General features: G+C 40.5%; 3 protein-coding genes across 6 annotated transcripts; 2 read left to right on the top strand and 1 right to left on the bottom strand.

The window, feature by feature from the left end:
* Positions 1 to 396: 396 nt before the first annotated feature.
* LOC139613138 (uncharacterized) lies at positions 397 to 6,262 on the top strand. Of its 3 annotated transcripts, none has more exons than XM_071469508.1 (12): positions 397 to 524; positions 776 to 865; positions 2,356 to 2,386; positions 3,493 to 3,570; positions 3,661 to 3,800; positions 3,978 to 4,103; positions 4,485 to 4,530; positions 4,623 to 4,688; positions 4,802 to 5,205; positions 5,313 to 5,417; positions 5,704 to 5,803; positions 5,931 to 6,262. In XM_071469508.1, the coding sequence occupies exons 2-12, from the start codon at positions 791 to 793 to the stop codon at positions 5,972 to 5,974; spliced, it is 1,215 nt and encodes a 404-aa protein (XP_071325609.1). In that variant the 5' UTR covers positions 397 to 524; positions 776 to 790; the 3' UTR covers positions 5,975 to 6,262. The 3 variants fall into 3 exon arrangements, with proteins under 3 accessions (XP_071325609.1, XP_071325611.1, XP_071325610.1); XM_071469509.1 differs by having other exon boundaries at positions 466 to 489; XM_071469510.1 differs by lacking the exon at positions 2,356 to 2,386 and having other exon boundaries at positions 418 to 524.
* Positions 6,263 to 6,581: 319 nt separating this feature from the next.
* On the bottom strand, positions 6,582 to 9,826 carry rbm12ba (RNA binding motif protein 12Ba). Of its 2 annotated transcripts, none has more exons than XM_071469503.1 (2): positions 9,687 to 9,826; positions 6,582 to 8,574 (listed from the first exon to the last, which is right to left on the bottom strand). In XM_071469503.1, the coding sequence occupies exon 2, from the start codon at positions 8,550 to 8,552 to the stop codon at positions 6,801 to 6,803; it is 1,752 nt and encodes a 583-aa protein (XP_071325604.1). In that variant the 5' UTR covers positions 8,553 to 8,574; positions 9,687 to 9,826; the 3' UTR covers positions 6,582 to 6,800. The 2 variants fall into 2 exon arrangements, with proteins under 2 accessions (XP_071325604.1, XP_071325603.1); XM_071469502.1 differs by lacking the exon at positions 9,687 to 9,826 and adding an exon at positions 8,775 to 8,919.
* Positions 9,827 to 11,301: 1,475 nt separating this feature from the next.
* tmem67 (transmembrane protein 67) lies at positions 11,302 to 19,381 on the top strand. The gene is made up of 28 exons (XM_071469494.1): positions 11,302 to 11,542; positions 12,625 to 12,713; positions 12,823 to 12,913; positions 13,054 to 13,153; positions 13,978 to 14,041; positions 14,159 to 14,230; positions 14,323 to 14,385; positions 14,559 to 14,713; positions 14,838 to 14,946; positions 15,052 to 15,138; positions 15,351 to 15,416; positions 15,510 to 15,663; positions 15,744 to 15,861; positions 15,969 to 16,074; positions 16,214 to 16,270; positions 16,373 to 16,471; positions 16,572 to 16,670; positions 16,992 to 17,078; positions 17,186 to 17,285; positions 17,378 to 17,517; positions 17,605 to 17,745; positions 17,847 to 17,927; positions 18,016 to 18,132; positions 18,210 to 18,326; positions 18,421 to 18,528; positions 18,681 to 18,783; positions 18,876 to 19,018; positions 19,101 to 19,381. The coding sequence occupies exons 1-28, from the start codon at positions 11,338 to 11,340 to the stop codon at positions 19,179 to 19,181; spliced, it is 2,952 nt and encodes a 983-aa protein (XP_071325595.1). The 5' UTR covers positions 11,302 to 11,337; the 3' UTR covers positions 19,182 to 19,381.
* The last annotated feature ends 165 nt before the right edge of the window (positions 19,382 to 19,546 follow it).

The following is a 19,546-nucleotide window of genomic DNA, read 5'->3' as shown; positions in this document are numbered from 1 at the left end:
ACCCGACAGCTCGTTGGGCGGATGTGCAGAGCATGACAGCGGCGGGGCTATAAAACCTCTATGACTTAAACTCCGACTCCATAGAGGCCAAAAAAACACCAACTTGGAGCTGAAACGAATAAAATACAAACGTTTTCCCCAGGTGTCCTGGGAAATATCGACAACTTGTCCTATTTTGGCCCAGCAAGGTTTTGTGGTGAACTCCGGTGTGTAAAACGAACGCACCTTATAGTTGTCCGCACAAGTGCCTTCTAAATATTATTATTATCACTCCTTTCTAAAGCCCGATAGTTCACCGTTAAAGATAACTAATTTAAAATCAGTTTCATAAACTGGAGTCTATTGAAATAACGTTTAAATCTAACGTTTAATTAAAAATAAAAAAATTAAAAAACTGGCGAAAACACTGCTCCCCACGCTGCCGAAGGTGCTTTCGGTATTGTGTCTTTACATCCGAGTTACTCGCGTTCAGCCTCTCGACCTTGTTCGGTGAGGACCGCACAGTTTTCATTAAACTATCCGGGGTAAGTTAGATAATATTTTGTTATATTTTAACTAGTGGAGATACTAATGTTATTGGGCGTTTGGACTTGCATCGATATTTCTCACAGCTAGCGTAATGTTGGGGGGGGGGGGGGGGTCGTCTAAAGTTAAGCTCGTCTGGGCCTGAGACGAAACGAAACAACGCAAGTAAAACAAATGTGTTTCTGTCTTGAAGGATAAAGACTTGGTGTGTGAACAGTTTTTTTATTCGGGCACCCTCTTTGTCCCACAGAGGTGAAACGGAAGAATGGAGGCTCAGGCTCCGGTGAACCAGGCTCCACCAAAAAATGGGCCGCAGCAGACTCAACGGAGGATGCCCAGGGTGAGTCTCACACCGAGGCTGTGCCAACACCACATGAGACAATTCACAATTCAAACAACCCGGATAACACATTAAAATGATATGACTCATATTCCCTCAATCGTGTGATGCTGACCGCTCAAGAAGGAAACCTGTGATTTCTTTTCCAAGTTTTCCTGTTATTGATATTGTTTACTGGCTTGTGTGATGCCTGATGGAGAGACAGGTGGCAGCAGTCCTTGGCAGGTGGACTTTGATGCCAGCTTTTGTGCTTTCAGGCCTGGTTGTATTTGCACTTTGGCTTTTGAAGACCACACTTAGAGGTCTGGACCTCTCAATTGCAGCCTGTTAGTGCTGCTGTGGTTTCAAGGAATTTCTTGGCACCCATTCTTTGGGTGCAAGGATTTCTGTGTTGTTAAGAAACTGTATCACCTCTCTTTAAATTTGACATTGAGGTTTATGTTTGATGTGGACTTGGTTCTCTGAACCAGTATCTTATGGCAGGCTGCTCAGTTTTTATATCTGAGTACTGTCATGCTCAAAACCAAGAAGGCCTAACATGTAGCAGGTCTCCTGGAGGGATCCCTTCAAATGTTTGTATCAAAAGCAGTTACTTGCATTGTTACAGAAAACATACATATAAATTGGCTGCAAAACAGTACAACTGCTGTGATCAATACACACCAATAAAATATAAGTGAAAACACACAAGGGAATGTTAATTTCAATTCAGATAATTTACGTGTGTGAGCTACATGCAGCATGTTGAATTTCCCTTGTGATTACTTGCTTGTTTCTGTCTACTGTCTCCGCTTGTTTACTGCAAGGCTTAAAGGGTATGTTTGGGAGAACATGGTCTTGTTCAACAGGTGCCCCCAGCCCAAGTGATTGCTACATCAGCATCTCTCTCCAGCTGCAACGACCCCCAAATTTTATACAGCTTATGAGTCAAAGTGACATCATTCTCCTCTTGAATGTTTAATTGTTATCGCATCATGTGTGCTGTTTTCATCTGTTAAATTAAGATTCAGGGCTCCCAAACACACCACACTGCGTGTAAGGCCACAACACACAGTGGTAGACTTGGTGCAACATTTTAGTTTCATTTTCTTGAGTGAATTACTGAGGTCTTGACCTCAGTTGTCTTTATCGTGACCGATGTAGTTGTGTTTGCATATTGAACTTTGTGTTTTTTCCTTCATTCAGTGTATCCGCTATTTATCTTTCTTACCTATTAAACAAGTAATTAAGCGTTGCTGTTCTATATTCTCATTTCATGAGAATTAACCAATCTCCCAACTATAATATTTAGAAAATCTTTTATGCATTTTTGTCTGTGACTGTCACTGCTTGATGCGGGGGTCATGGACAATAAGGAAAATAATGGCTGTGTGGCATTTATAGTGCAGTGGACATGGACGAGGAGTTCAGTCCTCTGCACAGTGTCATCCTGTCACTAATGCCTCTATGTGTCTCTCTCCTTCATGTGGGTTTATTCCCTTCTTTGACAGAGAAAGCAGCCGCAGCATTCTGCTGATATAGGTAAGTCCTGCACACACGGTGCTACTGCCAGTGCTGAGAGTTGAAGCTTGAGATCTTGATTTCACTGCTTCATGTCATTGGTGGTGACATGTTCACCACTCTTAGAGGCTCACTCTCCGAGGTGGGGGATGTTGTGGCACCACCCATGGTTTTGGTCTTCGGAAATCAGTGTTTGCCACTGCAGAAATAATCTTGCAAAACATTTTCCAGTGTCTTTCCACAAGTTTCCTATTTAGAACATCCAATTTTCAACATTTAGTTGTTTTTTTTTTTTTTAAATATACTGAACAGTTTCAGAAATGACAACCCATTCTCCTAAGATGTTGCCACATTTAAGACCAGCACCATAAGCTCAATTAGTCCCTAGAAATGCACATGGTCTTAAAACAGCGGGACATATAGTAAAGCAACCATGCCTCTGCAATGGTTGCTGATGAACTTTTAATGCACGTTTTGTGCTGTGATTGTTGCATAAACACTGTATTTTCTCCATAAAACATTTTTAACACTGCTGGTTGCAGTATTTATTTTTTCTTCAGTTGCCTGTGCTACACTGGCTTGAGTGATAATGTCTTGGATTACATTATTTCTTAATCTGAGTAAATCTTACCTGCTTACCAAAATATTTCAAATTATGCTGTTTTTTGTTATTTTTTTTTAAATCATGCATTCGCAGCTGGACTGCGTCATTAGTGCGACACAGAAGTGATACTTCTGTGGCTGGGCACAGTGAGAAACATCGCAGGAGAGGAGCTTGTGTCCTGCAGCCCATTTTGGGCCTAAATGGTGGTCGTGGTACCCGAGAACTGCTGCTCCCATTTTTCCCCTAGCCCACAAAAGCACACATGAGGAGTTTGGGTTTGTAATGATGGCTGAGTTAACACAGGCAGAATAAGATTTATTGGCCATCAGACACCGCCGATAGTGTAAGAACACAACACACTGTCTATCTGCTTTGCAGAGTTTATTCTGATTACAGGTTACTCCCCAGAAATGTATAAGAGAGTGGCTCGCTGAACTAGTTTGCTGGAGATGAACCTTGTTGTTTCACTTGTTTCTCAGTCATGGGAAATTATTTAGGCTTGCTTTGTGTTGTGTTTTCCCAGTGTACACAAAAGGGACATCTATCCAGACCATGCCCTGTCTCAGCAAACAGTTGAAGGGGGTCACAGAGTGTATCATTGGTAAGCAGAAGGGCCATTTCCCTCGCATTTACCTCCTCTCCTTCCATCCTATATTGAAATGCATAATCAATCATCATCACATGTCTACAGGTCTTCAGTATGTGTGGGAGTACCGCAGCCCCAGTAAATCTGTACCACCACACTACCAGTGCAAACTCTGTGCTGTGTACCGCCTGCAGCATGATATGGTTGCTCATGTGAAAGGCTGGAAACACAGCTTCAGGTACTTGGTGAGTATTGTTGGTTTCTTAGTTTGTTGCAAAGACATCCATCCATCCATCCATCCATTTTCTATACCGCTTATCCAAATCGGGTCACGGGGGGCTGGAGCCAATCCCAGCTCTGCAAAGACATGCTATTGCAAATTTATTTGTCACATTTGTATTTTTTGTCTGCCTTGTACACAGAAAAAGGTACACCCTGACAAGGTCACCTGTGAAGAGGAAGAAGCCATCAAAGACCCTGCTGTAAGGAAGACCATTAAAGACATCGCTGCTGAGGTGGAGAAATCAGAGGGGAGGGGACAAATCAAAGTGAGTGTCAGACCCTTCTGTATCAAAAAGCATTCTTAATATTGACAAGATTTTCTTTGGTATAATGATCAGTGGAAATGTAATTTTGTGTCATGGCAGTGGCATATTGTTTTCGGAGCCATAACTCAAGATTTCAAACAGCAATTATGACAAAATTTCACAGAAATGGTTATTATTTGACTCTGGATAGCCTGAGTCATGGAGGCATACAACCGCAAGGCGATAATTCTAGTTTTGGCTTGGGGGTGTTGCAAAAAGGTAATGGTGAGATTTATATGAAATTCCTAAGAACATCCATAGTTTATATTTCAGAATTGAGTTTTACTTATTTTGTACATAATGATTACAGATTTTACATTTTTCTGTTACTGATGTCTTTAGGTGATTCTGAAGGAGCCCTGTGAAGTACCTGCTTTTAAAGGACTCCGTAAGTTACACTGCTTTGACTTACTTTAGCAATATTGGATTTCCTGTGTGTTGCTTTTCTGAGTACTGTACATGTCTGTTGTCCTTTCACAGGTTCTGCTACTCCCAAGGTTATGCCTCCACCACCTCCAGGGATGGGACTAAAAGGACCACCCTTTGGTAAGTTATTTTTGTTTGAAGTTTTTTGAAATATTCTGGGTAATAGTGTGCATATTACACCCATATACTGTTATTCTGTGCGTTTGAATCTAATGAACATGCCTCTCTTGCAGCTCCCAGATTTTCTGACCCGAGGTTTCCAGGGGAGTTTCCTCCACATGTCGGTCCTCTCTCCGACTACCCAGTGGGAGAATATGGGGAGCCAGGTTTTGGAGGGTACTCGACCAGGCAAGATTTCCCTGACCCTTGTATGGATCGGAGACCTTTCCCAGATGGTATGGGCCATCGCCCAGGCAGGGGTGGAGATGGTTTTGGACCAGTTGGTGGAAGAGATGGCTATGGAAGGAGTGGACTGCTGGAGGAGAACCCAGGTAGAGTGTATCCTGATGAGTACCAAGGCAGCCAAATGGGGAGTGGCTTAATGGACAGACCAATGGACAGACCAATGGACAAGCCAGGCTTGATGGGAGCAGCTCCAGAAAGTAGCAACCTTCCTAATACACTGCTCACTTACCTGGTATGTGTCTCATTTCTCACAATAGTTTCCTCCCCAAATCATGAAAAGTTAATTATGTTACTGTTCTTTGTATTCAAACCATCAGTAACTTCACAAAATGTTTTTAGGATACTTTCCGGATAGAAAATGAGAATGATGCACAGCTGGTGCTGAAGGTGACGCAGAAACTAACAGATGTGCTGATGGAGTACAGACTGCGGAGCGTATCAGCGGTATGTAAGAAAACAACACTGTTCTCAAATCTTTAACATTCGGTTTTAAGATCAGTGTAATCTTAGCTACCCTACCATGTCTTAGTTCAGTTTCACTGTAATTACACCTTTTTATTGGAATATTTTCTTCATAGTATCCATCAGTAACAGTTTCAGCACCTGCTGTTGAATATCTGAAAACAATATGAGCAAAATCATATTTGTATGTGTCCAGACTTTTCAGCTGGGAACTTGTGTACATGTGTATTGTCTCCTACTATCTGTTCTTTCTTCTTTTCTTCCTTAGGGTTCTAGTCTGAGCAGCTTATCAATGAGCTCTTCAGGTTTCTCATCTACGCCTTCCAGATTGTCAAGCAGTAGTGATCGATACTCCAGTAGTCTCTCAGGTATACAAGCACAAAGTGTTCATCTTACTTTTGTTCGTATTTAAAGTAACTTTGTCAAAATGTGAGAAGAGCATATTTCTTTGCTCTACCATTTTTAATGTGTTTCTGGCATGTTGTCTCTCTGCAGGTCCATCCAGATACTCCGATGTTCCACCTAGGTATTACAAATGACAGATGATCTGATACCAGTCCTCTCAGCTCTCTGTCCTTCAGTCATCAGTCATGACATCCAAAAGTTGAAAACTTTGGTTTTTATGCTTTCAGGCATTTTTTCTGTTGCTACCTAGTAGTATTTTTTAAAATGTTTTTGAATTTAGAATATGGAATGATTTTAGAAGTTGTAAATTTTTACACAAAATGACATGTGCATGTTCTCAGCAACTTCAACTGATAATTTCAGTGTATGACAACTGTTCATTTCCCAAGGTTCAGTTCTATTAAAAGTAATGGAGAAAAATGCTCTGTATGTTTTTGAAATATGAAATTCATTGATTTAAAAGACTGCAGTTGAACTATTTCTTTAAAGATGTTCTTCCGGTAATGAATGGACTTCCAGAAATGTTTCAGACATGTTGGAAGCCTCTCCTGCTGGAACAAGTGTCAGTGGACACCTGGGTGCGTGGCTGTGGTTGATTTCCTTCCAGTCATCTTAGATTTCTGCTGCAGTGTCAAAGTGGGTCCTGATCCAACACTGGATGCAGAGATAGAGCCATATACAACTATATAGCTGGGATTTTGCACTGAAGTTTTTTTGGGTTTATGAATGAGCCATACAACAGTGTTTAAACAAAATTTATTTTAAAATGAACTGAATGTTCAGAGAGAATCTGAAGTTCTTAACAGTGACAAGTGAATATAATTACATTTGAGGAGTCAGTAGGTTGATGCAGTCGAGCAGAAATATAGTTGGAAGACAAACTTTTTGAGGAGAAAATGAAGATCTAAGAATCCCTCCATGGCCACAGTGTCTGCATTGGAGCATTAATAGTAAATTTCTTTAAACACTTCCTGCCAAGATGTCCTCCATCTGCTTCATATTTATGCGGGTAAGGAGCACTTGTGTCCCCAGGAAGTCCTGCCCATGGAGCCTATGAGCCAGAGCCGCAAGCTTCCGTGACTTGAACTGAACCACAGCCTCACCAGTACCCTTGCCATCACTGTCACGAAGCAATGTGATATTATCTTTTCTCAGTTTGTATTCATGGAAAAGGCTTTTGATTTGACTTTTTTGCACATTTTCGGGCATGTTTCTAACAAACAGGTACGTCTGTGCAGCTGAGTCTGGGTTCGTGGTTGGTGCCTCTTCTGATGTCTCAAGTGGATCTGATTTCCTTTTTCGATTTGGTTTCTTTGTGTCCGTCTTCAGAGGATGCTTAAGATTCTTAGGACGAGTTTTGGACATCATGGCCCTCATCATCTCCTTCGTGATTGATGATACCTCAATGGTGTCAGAGCCGACATGGCACCCATTGAGATTTATTGCATAGTCATAATCCTCAATACAGTTAAAAATGAGAAAAGCTGTGTCTGTTCTGTTGCCTTCCTTGTCAAGCAAATGTAGTACATTTTTGTGTACAATGTTTGGACACCTAAACAATTCCTTTATTTCAGTCTTGGTCATTTTTTTGGATAGTTTACTGACCATGACAATGTACTCCATAGTGGGTGAAAAGGTAGTTGCCGAGTCACAGCCTGGTCTTGGCTTTTTTGGTGATTCATATGACAACAGGTTGACAGATCGCCTCTTCATCTGCAGTGCAGAAGTGCATTTTTGTTTGTGATTTGCAGTTTCCCTCAGGGGGTTTTGGTGGGGTTTCACCTTCTCCCCGTCACTTAGCGCTTTTTCACATTCTTGTAGCGCACTAGTCCACATCTTCTCAGTGGCTCCACGTACCTCGACACAGATGGGGCCCAGTGACTGGTGGTTGAAACAAAGAGCATCATGAGCATCCTGAATGTTTGCAAACTTCACAAGGCAGCCATGGCCACGTCCCAACTGCACATTCACTATGGCTTCCTGTACTGCCAACCCTCTGAAAAAATGGCAGATGTCTTCTTTTGTAGTCGAGGCTGGCAGACCAAAGAGCCTGACATAGCCAGGCTCTGAGTTCAGAGTTAGTTCTGAGGTCCTCACAACATCAGACGCTACAATTGTGCTATCAGCCTTGGGAAAATCAACTCTTGGCGCCACTTCGTTGTTTTCTCTTTGATGGGATGACTGGAGTCCTTGAAGGACAGTACAAATCCCAAGAAGAAAGGCAGTATTGGAATCAAGTGCATCCACAGCTGAAGTTTGTAGATTTGCAGTATTGGGACACAGAGACTGTGGCAAACTTGCAGGGCGAGGATCAACTGGTCTTGCAGTGGGAGACAATGGATTTGCATTACTGTGATCATGAGGCAAGGCGTTCAAAGATGGCAGATTTGCATCAGGACATAGCTGAGGTCTCTTGACTGTAAGCTTGGTGGGGGAGGCTTTCTTCTTCTTTATCAGTGACTCTAATTTGTGCTCCAGCTCTTCCATGCTGCTTATGTGCAGAGTCACCTTAGACCCTTTCAGTGAATTTCCATTGTACCGCATGGCAAGCTGAGCATCTCCTTCAGTGGTAAATGCAATAAAAGCCTCTCCCAGACTTCCCCCCACTATGTACACTCCACCATCAGGTATGTGAAGGCTTTCAAAGAATTTCCTTATATCTTCTGTGCCTGCTTTCACATCAAGGCCTCGTAATCGCAGGATGACTGTCATTTTGTCATACCAGGCAAGGTTTCTGAAAATTGAGGAAAACATGGTCACGTCAAAAATAAAATGCAAAACCAGCAGTTTTATGTTCAGCAGTAGACTATACAGGACTCTCAGCCAGAGTAAAGCATGTGCGCCATGCGGGACGACTTAAAAAAAAAAAAAAAGAAAGAGGAAACATGGAAAGACAAAGTTTTCTGTCTCCATGAAACACACGCAAATACTCACCACAGCCGGATACAAAGTATAACAGTTAACAGATGGTTTCTGCGGGATCTGCGGTCGCTGTCTCTCTGTCTCAGATTCGCTGTGATTAAGTGCAGTAGTTGTTGGTCTTATCTATCCGCTCCTCTTATTGTTCTGCTCTCCCGACCCATGCTCGGAGTGCGCGCTTTCCCTCCCTCTCTGTTCGCGGACTTTGAAATGTAGCGGGAGGCGCATTCCCGCCCCCTAATGGGCCGGAGTGTGCGCTACACCCAGGACGTCTAAAGTCTGACGCCCGTGTGATTTTTAACTGCATTTCATGTCGATCCCTGCAGTGATCACCGCTGTGCTAATGACCTACACACGGAATCTGCTCTATTCGTGACAGCGACGATGTTTTGCTTTTCACACATTTTAACTGAACACTGTCTTATTTTATTAAAAACCTTCATATCCCCATCCTTCATAGTTTCCCAGTTACAGTTGAAATAATAATAATAATAATAATAATAATAATAATAATAAACAAAATTTGTGGTTTTCAACATGATGAATATAATGTAACCTTTAGATTAAATTTTTAAAAATTAGGAAAAAAAAAAAGAAAAAGAAATGTGTGGGGGGATCCCCATAAAAAGCCAAAATTCTTCAGTCAACAAGAGCTAGATCCAAGAGCCAAAAACTGAACACAATCCTCAGCCAAAACATCTAGCAATCAATAATGAAAAGATTATAAGCAGGGCAAGGTTCACCCACACAGGATGTTCGTCTTTTCACAATTTCTGTCGTGCCCCTTGGGTCACAGTCAGTGATCCACACACATAAAAAGAAAAAGTTAAACTGGCTTTGTAAGATATCTAATAAACACCTTTTGATCTACTCTATTCCTCTAAGCTCACTTTCACTTGAATATTTACATTTTAAAATCTTACTTACTTGATCTCATTAAAGAACGTGGGTCTCTCTCCCTTGGAGGACTATGCAAATGTACTACCTTTGTCAGGAAGTGAGTCAGACACAGCTGCAAGGACGTTGCTGACGTTTCCTGCCAAAAGTCCCCTCTGATTCACATTCTGTGATGACTTCAGATAACCCAAAAGAAGATAAGCAGTTGTTTCTTTACAAAGATGCATTTTTCTACAGTCAACCCAGTTGAAAAAGCTTCTCCTCTGAAGAAGATTACTTACTCACCTCAAGAAAGATCATATATTCTGTTTAACTAACACTGTATTCTTTTCTATGTGAATATGCGTTTGCAGCTTTTGCCTTTGCAACAAAAAAATACTCTATTTATCTCTCTTCTCATCCTCCCAGTCATGTTCTCAAATATCTTGCTTCTAGTCATCTATTCATGTACTTTACATATCACTCTGCTCCAGAATGCCCATCTGTGATATTGTGAATCTTCTTTTTATTGTCAGCATGACAGAGGGAGGCATATTTTCTGGGCACAGGGGGGATTGTTTATAAATTATGTGGTGCTATGTGGTTGGGCCAGTGATTCTTGAGGTGCAGTCCCTGGTGTCTTCCCTCCATCTGCAGGGACTGTGTCATTTGCCTTCTTTTTCACAGGGGACATTTTGATATGTCACAAGCACTGGTGCAAATAATAAAATCAATGATGGCTGAATTCCACTGACCTTCATCAGCTTCAGAGTCCTGGCATTGTGCATGCTGACTCACTGTCATACTGTCATGGGACACACACATTGTCATAAGTCATAAATCCCCATGCTTTTCCTGCTATGACGAGTCAAAATGTCAAAATGAAAAAAAGCATTTTCCTCCTAATAAAATCGCTGATGTGCATTTAATACAACATATCACTTATAGTTAGACTGAAGTGGTACATTTAATCATAAGTGCGAACAAAGTAGTGGAGAAGAAAAAGGTCATCCTGACCTGTAGATTCTTAAAGCCCTCGGGAAGGCAAATTTATTATCTGTCAAGGTTAGCCAGGTTAGGGAGAGTAGAAACAAGCATTCTCCCCAAGTGGAAACTTCCTCCCTAACAACCACTAAAGTTGTGACTCAGCAATAGACCAGTCAGACAAAACTATGGGTGACTGTTGACCAATCAGTATTGCATCCCTCTAGGAAGAGCATGGAGTGAGAGGATTAAAAGAACATGTTGGAGAAAAAATTCTGGTTCTGTACACCCTTTGCATGTCAGATTTAAACTTTTACTCCTTGTTCAAAGAATAAACACTGTGTGATTCGGTAATAAATTAATTTCCTCCCGTGTCTTCGATTTCCCCCCTAAAACCAGATGTAAATGTTTGATATCATCTGTTGAACATAGAAGAAAAGCCACAACGTTACCAAACCTAATAAATCAATAAGAAAGCTACAGGTCTAACATTTCTCGCCTATGGAGGTGTAATGTATTCACTTCAGAAAAAAAAAATCCGCTCTGTTTTTCTGAATTAACAAGACCATTATCTCAGACTTCGGAGAAAAGTTTTCGTGAAACATTTGTTTATCCTTCGTTCTTTATCAGGCTTCTGTGACGCACGCATAAACGTGATCGCTACGTCATCACGCTGAAAGAAAAGGATTGTGGGTAAAAAGGAAGACCGTTGTTTACCATGGCGACGGGGACGCTACCATTTGTTGTTAACAGACACAAAGTGCCTCTAACGTTAATTCTTTTAACATACATAGATTTGCTTCACTGTCAGCTGTTTATTATCCCCTTTAAGGCTCCTTCAGAGTGTGGTGTGGAAGAATTTTTCGATATCTCGAGTTTATCGTGTTTGAGGTGCGGTCCAAATCAGCGACGGAGCACAACAGGTCGGTTAACATCACACCACATCACAAGAGTTGATTGATAGACCATACTCTGTCGACAAAAACTGTTATTAGTCTTACTTTTAAACAAATTAACTTTATCTGTGAGGTGGTCAACCATACAAGACGCAGAGGAGCCACAATGAGCTGGGTAACAGTTAGCTAGGAAAGGATGGCAGATAATACAGACACAATTTAGAGATCGGTTCACAACCAGAGTAATATGACATTTAAGAAAATCTTTTAAGGGTAATTCCCCCTAAAATTGAACGCACAGTGTGCTGTTTGGATTATTATAGAGTGTTATTATAATATTGATGACATAACGTATTTTGATAATGATAACATGTTATGGCCATCATATTCAAAATCATATATAAAACAAGTTGAACAGATATTTAAAGAGACAAACTGTACTCCACCTTTATGCATAAATCAACTCATACTCTCCAAAACCTGCTGATCGTTTTCATTATCACTTCATTTGCCAGCTGTTTTTCTATCAATCGTTTGGTTTGCATGACAATCAAACTGAAGTTCAAAATTGGATTTTTGTATAGAAACAAATCCTGCTAGTCAGAAGACCATTTTATAATTTCTCTCGATTATAGTAATATTGTGTATATGCATGCGTCTACCTCCATTTTGTAGCACTCCTGTTTCCCAGGTGATAAATTCCTCATTCACCGTTGTGGCTTATATGAAAAGCTGGGATGGTCCTTATTGACAGGAGGAAGCTGCATTTCACATTATTCTTCTGTAAGGCTCTACTGCAAAAAGTGTCTCATTACCTCTGCTCTCTGATCTCATACAAAAACAGCACTTACAATGTCAGGCCAGATATTGCAACAATATTTGTACCACGTGTTCAAACTGAGCTAGGAAATGGTTTCAGATACTGTGCAGTGACTTTACTCTGGTTTGGAGGAGATGAGGTTACACCCTCATGGGAGTGCCTTAGTTTTTATTACTTTTAGATAGGAACATGCAGCTGGGATTTAGTAATAAACTAATATCTCTGAACTGAACATTATAAAACATCCTGTGTGACCAGTAACTGTATTTTGGTTTTCTTCCTTTTGCAGGACTGAGCTGTATTTGCAAAACTGGCTACCAAAGTCTCACCACAGACAAGGCATCCCTTACTTGTCAGCAATGTCCCACTGAGAAGCCTGTATGTAGAGTTTACCTCTAATATCTTTATTTGCTGTCACACTCCCTACACACGTTGTAATTGTATTTATTATGATGCTTTCTTGACAAGCTGTCTTTTTTTTTTACAGGTAGTAACAAAAGACGGGTTTGGGTGTATTCGCTGTCCAGGCAGTCTCATTGATGAGGGGAATTGCAAGTGCCCAAAAGGCAATATCCTGGGTGAGTCACTAATGACAGGACTAATTTATGAATTGCAGGAAATGAATTTAACAAACATTCTTTTTATTGTTGAATAAGCACAATGAGGCAAAGGCACATTTTATGTACATATGACTGGATATGACCTGTTTTTTTTCCAGTGGAGAGAGATGTGAATGGAAATCTTTTGGATGAGGCCAGGTGTGAAACATGTGATGGAAACAGCCCTGCTTTTTCTGTACCAAACAGCAATGGAGACAGGTACTAATCATCACCATACAATGTAAACACTAATATATTCAGCTGTTTCATACAGATTCAGAAGTTGAGCACGGCATCTGAGGTTATACCTTTTAGAAATTACATCATCAATATTTCATACTCTCAACATAAGAGAAGATCATCAGGATATAATGAATAAAGCCAGTCAAAGTATAGACAGTGTAAATCAATTTATATTACTGTTCTGTAACATTTGTTATATTTATATATTAAAAGTCACAGTATATCAATAGATAGAATCAATATGTTATGTATACAAGTTATTTGATCTGCAGCATAGCAAACACAAGCAAGAAGGGAATAATATGAATTTTGAAATGATGAATATTGATGATTATGTTTATACTATTGAATATGTTCAAACTCAAACCAATTGTAGTTGTGTTAACAACACTAGAAGAAGATTGAATAGTCCCCTTTAGGGTGTTATCATGATATAAAATAGATAATATAGCACAGCACAGTCACCACTGAGCAAGTTAAAGCAGTGCAGAATCCCCTAATAAGGATTGAAGGCCAAAAGTTGTGTTTCTTTTGTCTCTGATACTTATTATCATTTTGAGCACCAACTTATTGTTGTTCCACCTCTCATATCTGAAGTGTATCTTCCCTCTCTTAATTCCTCTATGTTTTACATAAGCACTCGCCCATGACCTTCATCGTTGTAAGGACATTATTTGTTCCATGCCTGCTTACTATCTCTTAACATCTCTGACACAATGTGTAAAGAATAGCTGACTTGAGGCCTGCTATTCAATGTATACTATATGAGAGATGGAACAGTCTCCAAAATTGTCTTTCAGGTGTAAGAGATGTCAGGCTTCCTTCATTAACACCTCTTGTCAGTGTTACCCCCCTAATGTCCTGGTGAGTTCAGCCAACCCCCTTCCCTCAGTACCCTCCAAAACATTCTACACACACCATTCAGTAACAGACTCACTAAACTGAACATGTGTCATCAGTGGTTCGTATGTGGTTTTCCAGGCAGGAGGATTATGTTTCCCTCCAAACACCCTCTCCACCAATGTGAATCCCAGTGTCAACTATGCTCAGCTGGTGAGTCTCTTTCTCCTCTCTCACTTATTCATTTTATTTTTGTCCATTCTGATATATTCTAATTTGTATTTTCTATTCTGTTTGCCTTGCAGAAGTACAGTGTCCAGTCTGCCTGGTTTGTGAAAAACCTCTACTCCTCAGCTGCAGCCTGCCTTGTAACTCCATATTTCTTTTTTTACCTTTAAAACAAGTGGAATATGCTGAGCAGTGAGACTGTAGCACATAATGACAGATGTGCAATGGTTTTATTAGGGGAGCATTAGGATTTTTCTGAGCCATTACGTGTGTGTGATTAGCCGTTTTGTGAAAATATGTTGTGTGCTTACAGGTCTTTTCTAACCTGACGGCGTGCCAGGCTCTTGGGAACATGTGTGTAATGAACATGCACTCCTTTAGCGGCGTGTCTACGGATGCCTGTGGTCTCTTTAACTCCATTTTCAGATCAAGGGCTGCTGCGAGCTCAACTCAAGACATTTCCTACTGGTATCTAACACTATCATGGCATATATGTGTAATATTGTGATATCTCTGCTGGTTTCAATCCCCTATACTGTAATTTAGTTTCACCCAGAGTGGACATTAAGCACTTCCATTACACTTTCTCCAGGAGAGCAAATCTCCCGTGGCTTTACTATGGGGATGAGCCAGGACTGGCCAGTCGAGTGCTTCAGACCGATCCAGTTCCTATTGGATTCAGTTTCAGAGGAAAAAAGAAGGTAAGTGATAAATCCTTGTCACTTTCATTTCTTTGTTATTATAAAAAAAAATAACATTTAAAGAAAAACAGTACAGAAAATTTACATATTCTGTTTATCTGACAGAACACTGACATTAAGCTGCGTGCTGCTGTCTATAATGTCAGAGGAGAGTTCCTCAGATGGGAACCAGTAGGAGAAAGTAATCTCCAGGTAAGATGTCAAATGAGTGTACTGTATATAGAACTGCTTGGTTCACCTGGATAGGTTGCTAGTAGAGCCAAATCACACACATTGTTACTCTTTTGCGTGTTAACAATACGAATGTATCAGCTGTGTGTATTTAGCACTGTGACAGCCAGAGTAAGTTACAGGATTCTGATAAATACTCCACACACCTCTCCTCTTCTTCTCCTGTCTTTAAGGTTTGCCCAGAAACTGCAACTAGACAGAGGGCAGCCTTCAGCTTTGGAACCGCTTACCAAGAAAGTGTGAGTGTTTCTGCCTCTCTTTAACTTAGAGATTTCGCACAAACTTTCTTGTAAAGCCCAGTTGTATTAAAAGCTGCATGTGTGTGTGTGCAGTGTGACCTCTCAGTAGCAGAGCTGTGGAGAACCCACCCTGAGCCGCTGTTCTATGATGTGTTTATGGAACTTGGTGGAGAAGAGAATAGAAAGCTTCTCCCCCTGCCCACACTAGTGTATAATCAGCAATACAATGGACGGTTCATCAACCAAGGTAAAGTTTTATTTTTTTGTATTTGCATGTGTGCACGCACATGCATGTGTGCGTTATTTAATATATTTTGTCTTGTACAGAGAGCATGAAGAACTGGTATCTGTCTCGACGTATGTTTCTTGTCGACATGCTGAGTGGAAGAGAGAAGGAGGGCTCCTTGCCTAAAGTCATCCGTGTGGCCAGTAGTGTTAAAATTAGGTGGGCTCCCAACGTGCATACCATCATGATAAAAATAAAGAGAGTGAAAGCTTCCTTTTGTAACTGCTTTGTGATGTTGTTTTTGATCCAATGTGTGTGTTTGGTAGGTTCCAGCTGGTTCCAAGAACCCAGGAAGGACAAGTATTTCCCCCTTTAATGACTGTGACCTACAAAGATATTCCCATCACGGATATTAATACACAAACTGTGTCTGTGAGTGGGTCACGCACACACACACTTTCAGGTCACCTTTTCGAAGAGAAAAAATGGCTAAATGAGTCGCTGTCTTTATCTAAAAAACATCTTATGGGTTGACATACACTATGTGTTAAACTTGTTTACCTGTTTCTAGACAACATTTGCTGTGGAGTATGAGATGGATCAAAGTGAAGCTCGCATAAAGACAGATGTGAGTAGAAGCGTGAATGAAATGTTAAGAAGTTCTTATGTATGTCAGAGCACACAATGATATGGTATCACTTGTGGCTTTCAATGCCTTTTGTGTGCACAGACTGCTCTGGGTGTGATGGGTGGTGTGGCCGTGCTCTACTCTCTGCTGAAGACCGTCAGCTGGAAGAGAAGGATCGCCTCTCCACTCATTGATGTGGAGGTACTGCGTCTTCAACATGTCAGAATTTAAACCACTGCCATCTATATGTTGGTGTAAAGTTTATAAATAATGTTAATCTCTCTGTTTTCTCCTGCCTTAGACAATGTTGAAATTTTTGTTGTTTTATGCTGGAGATCTGGCCAATGTTTTCTTTGCTGTCACTGTGGGAACTGGACTTCACTGGCTTATCTTTTACAAGGTTAGTCTCATCCTTTGGGACTTTCTTTAATAGGGTTGATGATTTTCATACTTGTGTGGTATTTAATGTTTGTAACAAAATCTCCTTTCTGTAGCTTTTTCCTTTGAACCTTTTTAAAACTTGATTGCCTTTCCGAACTCTGTTTCTTTTGTCTTTGCATGGATTTTCAATTGTTTTTTCTTCTCTGCACTCTTTAGACATTAAAGGCAAGTCTTTCCCCTTCTTTACCATCTTTGCTGCAACATTTTTTTAAATGCATAGATTAATATGTGATTTTTGTTGGCTGCATTTTAGTATTTATTTTTGTATGTGTCTGTTTAGGCCCAACAGTTTGTATCAGTGCTGTTACCACTGCCTGCTCAAGAGGAGCAGTTTGTGACGTACATTGGTTGTGCCTTCGCTCTCAAGGTTAGATACCTGAAAAACAAATGTAAAAATTTGCAGTATTTTTTTTGAAAGCTAGGTGGTGTGCTTCTATTAGAAAGTATTGTTGAGTATTTGTTTTGTGTCCCCAGGCTGTTCAGTTTCTCCACAAGCTGATCCTTCAGGTGTCTGTCGATATATTCCTTATTGACTGGGAGAGGCCACGAAGCAAAGCTAGCAGAACTGTGCCAGGTACAAACATATTTACTCTGAGCTCATATTTTGCAGTTTTCATAAAAAATAATTTACAGCTGTTTTATTCACCATATTCACTGCTGTTTCAGCTTCTGGTGAGCCAAAACGCGACCCTTCTCCAGTCAGCATCTGGAGGACCTACTTTGTGGCCAATGAATGGAACGAGATCCAGACCATCCGCAAGATCAGCCCAACCTTTCAGATCATGGCTGTGCTCTTCTTTCTTGAAGTACATTTTGCACCAGCTCATACACTCTTTTTTGCAACTTTTATGTCCCTTTGCCTCGTAACTGGTATATCACCCTGTGTTGTTCAGGTACTGGGGTTCTCTAACCTGGCCCTCAGGGACCCCTGGTCAACTTTGCAGCGATCCTCACAGGCATACACCCCTTCATACAGCCTGACACTGCGCTATGGTCTGGCAGCCACACTGTGGCTCTGCATTGGACTTCTGCAGGTAAAACTGCCTCACTTCTTGTCTGTCCTTTGAAAAAATGAAGAAAATATACAGTACAAGTGTGGAGAGCTCCTTTAAAAGGTAATCATTAATTCCTACAGGTGATTTTCTTCACTGTGTTTCATGAGCACTTTGTGGAGGACAAAATCCGTCAGTTTGTAGATCTCTGCTCCATCAGTAATGTAAGTAGCAATGCGCATAATTTCTTTTCAACAATTCATCTGTCTGAAATGTTTTACATAGGTGGGTTTTGTTCCTGTTTCTCTATAGATTTCTGTGCTGCTGTTATCTCATCGTTGTTTTGGCTACTATATCCATGGGCGTTCAGTACATGGCCATGCAGATACAAACATGGAAGAGATGAACAACAATCTTAAAAGAGAAGCTGTATGTACACCAAGAGACTGCATGTTGTCTGTAGTATAATTACAGTGTTATTGATTTCTATGTTTTTCTGTCTGAAGGAGTCCCTTTGTGGTCAAAGAGGGCTGGTTCCCAACACAGATGTGCAGACCTTTCAGGTGTCTCTTACCAATCGTCTGCGGTCACAGTATGACAGGATACGGGAGCCACTCACCAGGGTCTGTTCTTTCTCATTTGTCATCTTTGTAACTCTCTTGTAAGCTCTAATTAATTAATATTTATTTATCTGGTTGACTGTCTGCTGTACTCCAGAGGAACGGGCCATCACGGCTGATGGACGCGTCAACAGCAAACCCATTTGAGCAGAACATCAGAGCTTACCACACCATGAACCACTTCCTGGGATCAATTTTAGACCACGTTAGTGCACTTAAAAAAAAAAGGACCCAGTCCAGTTTGATTTGGTCTGAATGTATATCCTAATATTTGTTAGATTAGAAAGTATACCAGTTGTTTTCCTGAAATACTTTTTACTGACAAATGTGTCTATTGTGTCACTCTTTTTACCTTAGGCCCACCCTGACATGGACTATATAGTGAAGGACAAGCTGGTGTTTGAGAGGGTCATAGGAATGGAGTTTCTTGAACCCAATGAAAAAAGCATCTTTTACAGTGGTAATGACCTCTTGGCCTAGATAGGCTGTACATTTCTGTTTGTTTATATATATGTATGTGTGTGTACATAATGTCTGTGTTTCTCTCTTCAGATGAGGCCCACTCTTTCAGTGACGTGCTGTTTTATGGAAACGAGGCCACTCTGCTGATCTTCGACACTTTGTTCTTCTGTGTTGTCGACCTCGGATCTCAGAGCTTTGTACTTGCAGCGGTGCTTACATATGTACAGCAAATGGTCAGTATATAATGTGCATACAGTATGTTGCCTTCACTATGCTAAAAACAGCATGTATTGAAAACAATCTCATTCATTACAGCTATTTCGCCTGATCCGTAACTTTCTTGGAAGGAAGAACCTCGTCAACAAGACTCTGGTGGATGAGAGATTTCTGATATAAAATTCCCTGCTGAGTAATTCCTAGTGTCAGTGTTGTCTAGCAACATTTCTCTCAAACATGTTTACTGTTCGCAGCTTCTGCAGCTCTTTTTTGTACTTTTGTTTACATATACAATGTTTTCACTGCTGTCATGATGTAAACATTGTCATTTTTATAAAGATTTTGCTGTTTTTATTGATTAAAAAGTTTTTTGATATGAAGACAGTCTTGTTTTGTTTTGAGGTCATTTTAATAAAATACAATTACTTCTCCAAATTTGTCATGATAATGTGGAACATAAAGAAAAATCTGTGCTACAAGTGTGCCACAACATAAACTGACAACATAAACTTTTTTAATCAAGTTTATATCATGATACTTTAACT

This window comes from Trachinotus anak, unplaced genomic scaffold (genome assembly GCF_046630095.1).
Source record: "Trachinotus anak isolate AG129_WGS33_773 ecotype Australia unplaced genomic scaffold, CSIRO_AGI_Tana_v1 ptg000032l, whole genome shotgun sequence".
Classification (NCBI taxonomy): Eukaryota; Metazoa; Chordata; class Actinopteri; order Carangiformes; family Carangidae; genus Trachinotus; species Trachinotus anak.
This window is presented reverse-complemented; position numbering and strand designations above follow the sequence as displayed.

Excerpts from the sequence above, each read along its gene's own strand:
- tmem67 (XM_071469494.1), top strand. The coding sequence starts at position 11,338 with ATGGCGACGGGGACGCTACCATTTGTTGTTAACAGACACAAAGTGCCT. Across the intron at positions 14,947-15,051 it reads GTTTCAGAGGAAAAAAGAAG|AACACTGACATTAAGCTGCG; the intron begins GTAAGTGATAAA and ends TTTATCTGACAG. Across the intron at positions 16,271-16,372 it reads AAGCTCGCATAAAGACAGAT|ACTGCTCTGGGTGTGATGGG; the intron begins GTGAGTAGAAGC and ends TTGTGTGCACAG.
- rbm12ba (XM_071469503.1), bottom strand. The coding sequence starts at position 8,552 with ATGACAGTCATCCTGCGATTACGAGGCCTTGATGTGAAAGCAGGCACA.
- LOC139613138 (XM_071469508.1), top strand. The coding sequence starts at position 791 with ATGGAGGCTCAGGCTCCGGTGAACCAGGCTCCACCAAAAAATGGGCCG. Across the intron at positions 4,531-4,622 it reads ACCTGCTTTTAAAGGACTCC|GTTCTGCTACTCCCAAGGTT; the intron begins GTAAGTTACACT and ends GTCCTTTCACAG. Across the intron at positions 5,804-5,930 it reads ATACTCCAGTAGTCTCTCAG|GTCCATCCAGATACTCCGAT; the intron begins GTATACAAGCAC and ends GTCTCTCTGCAG.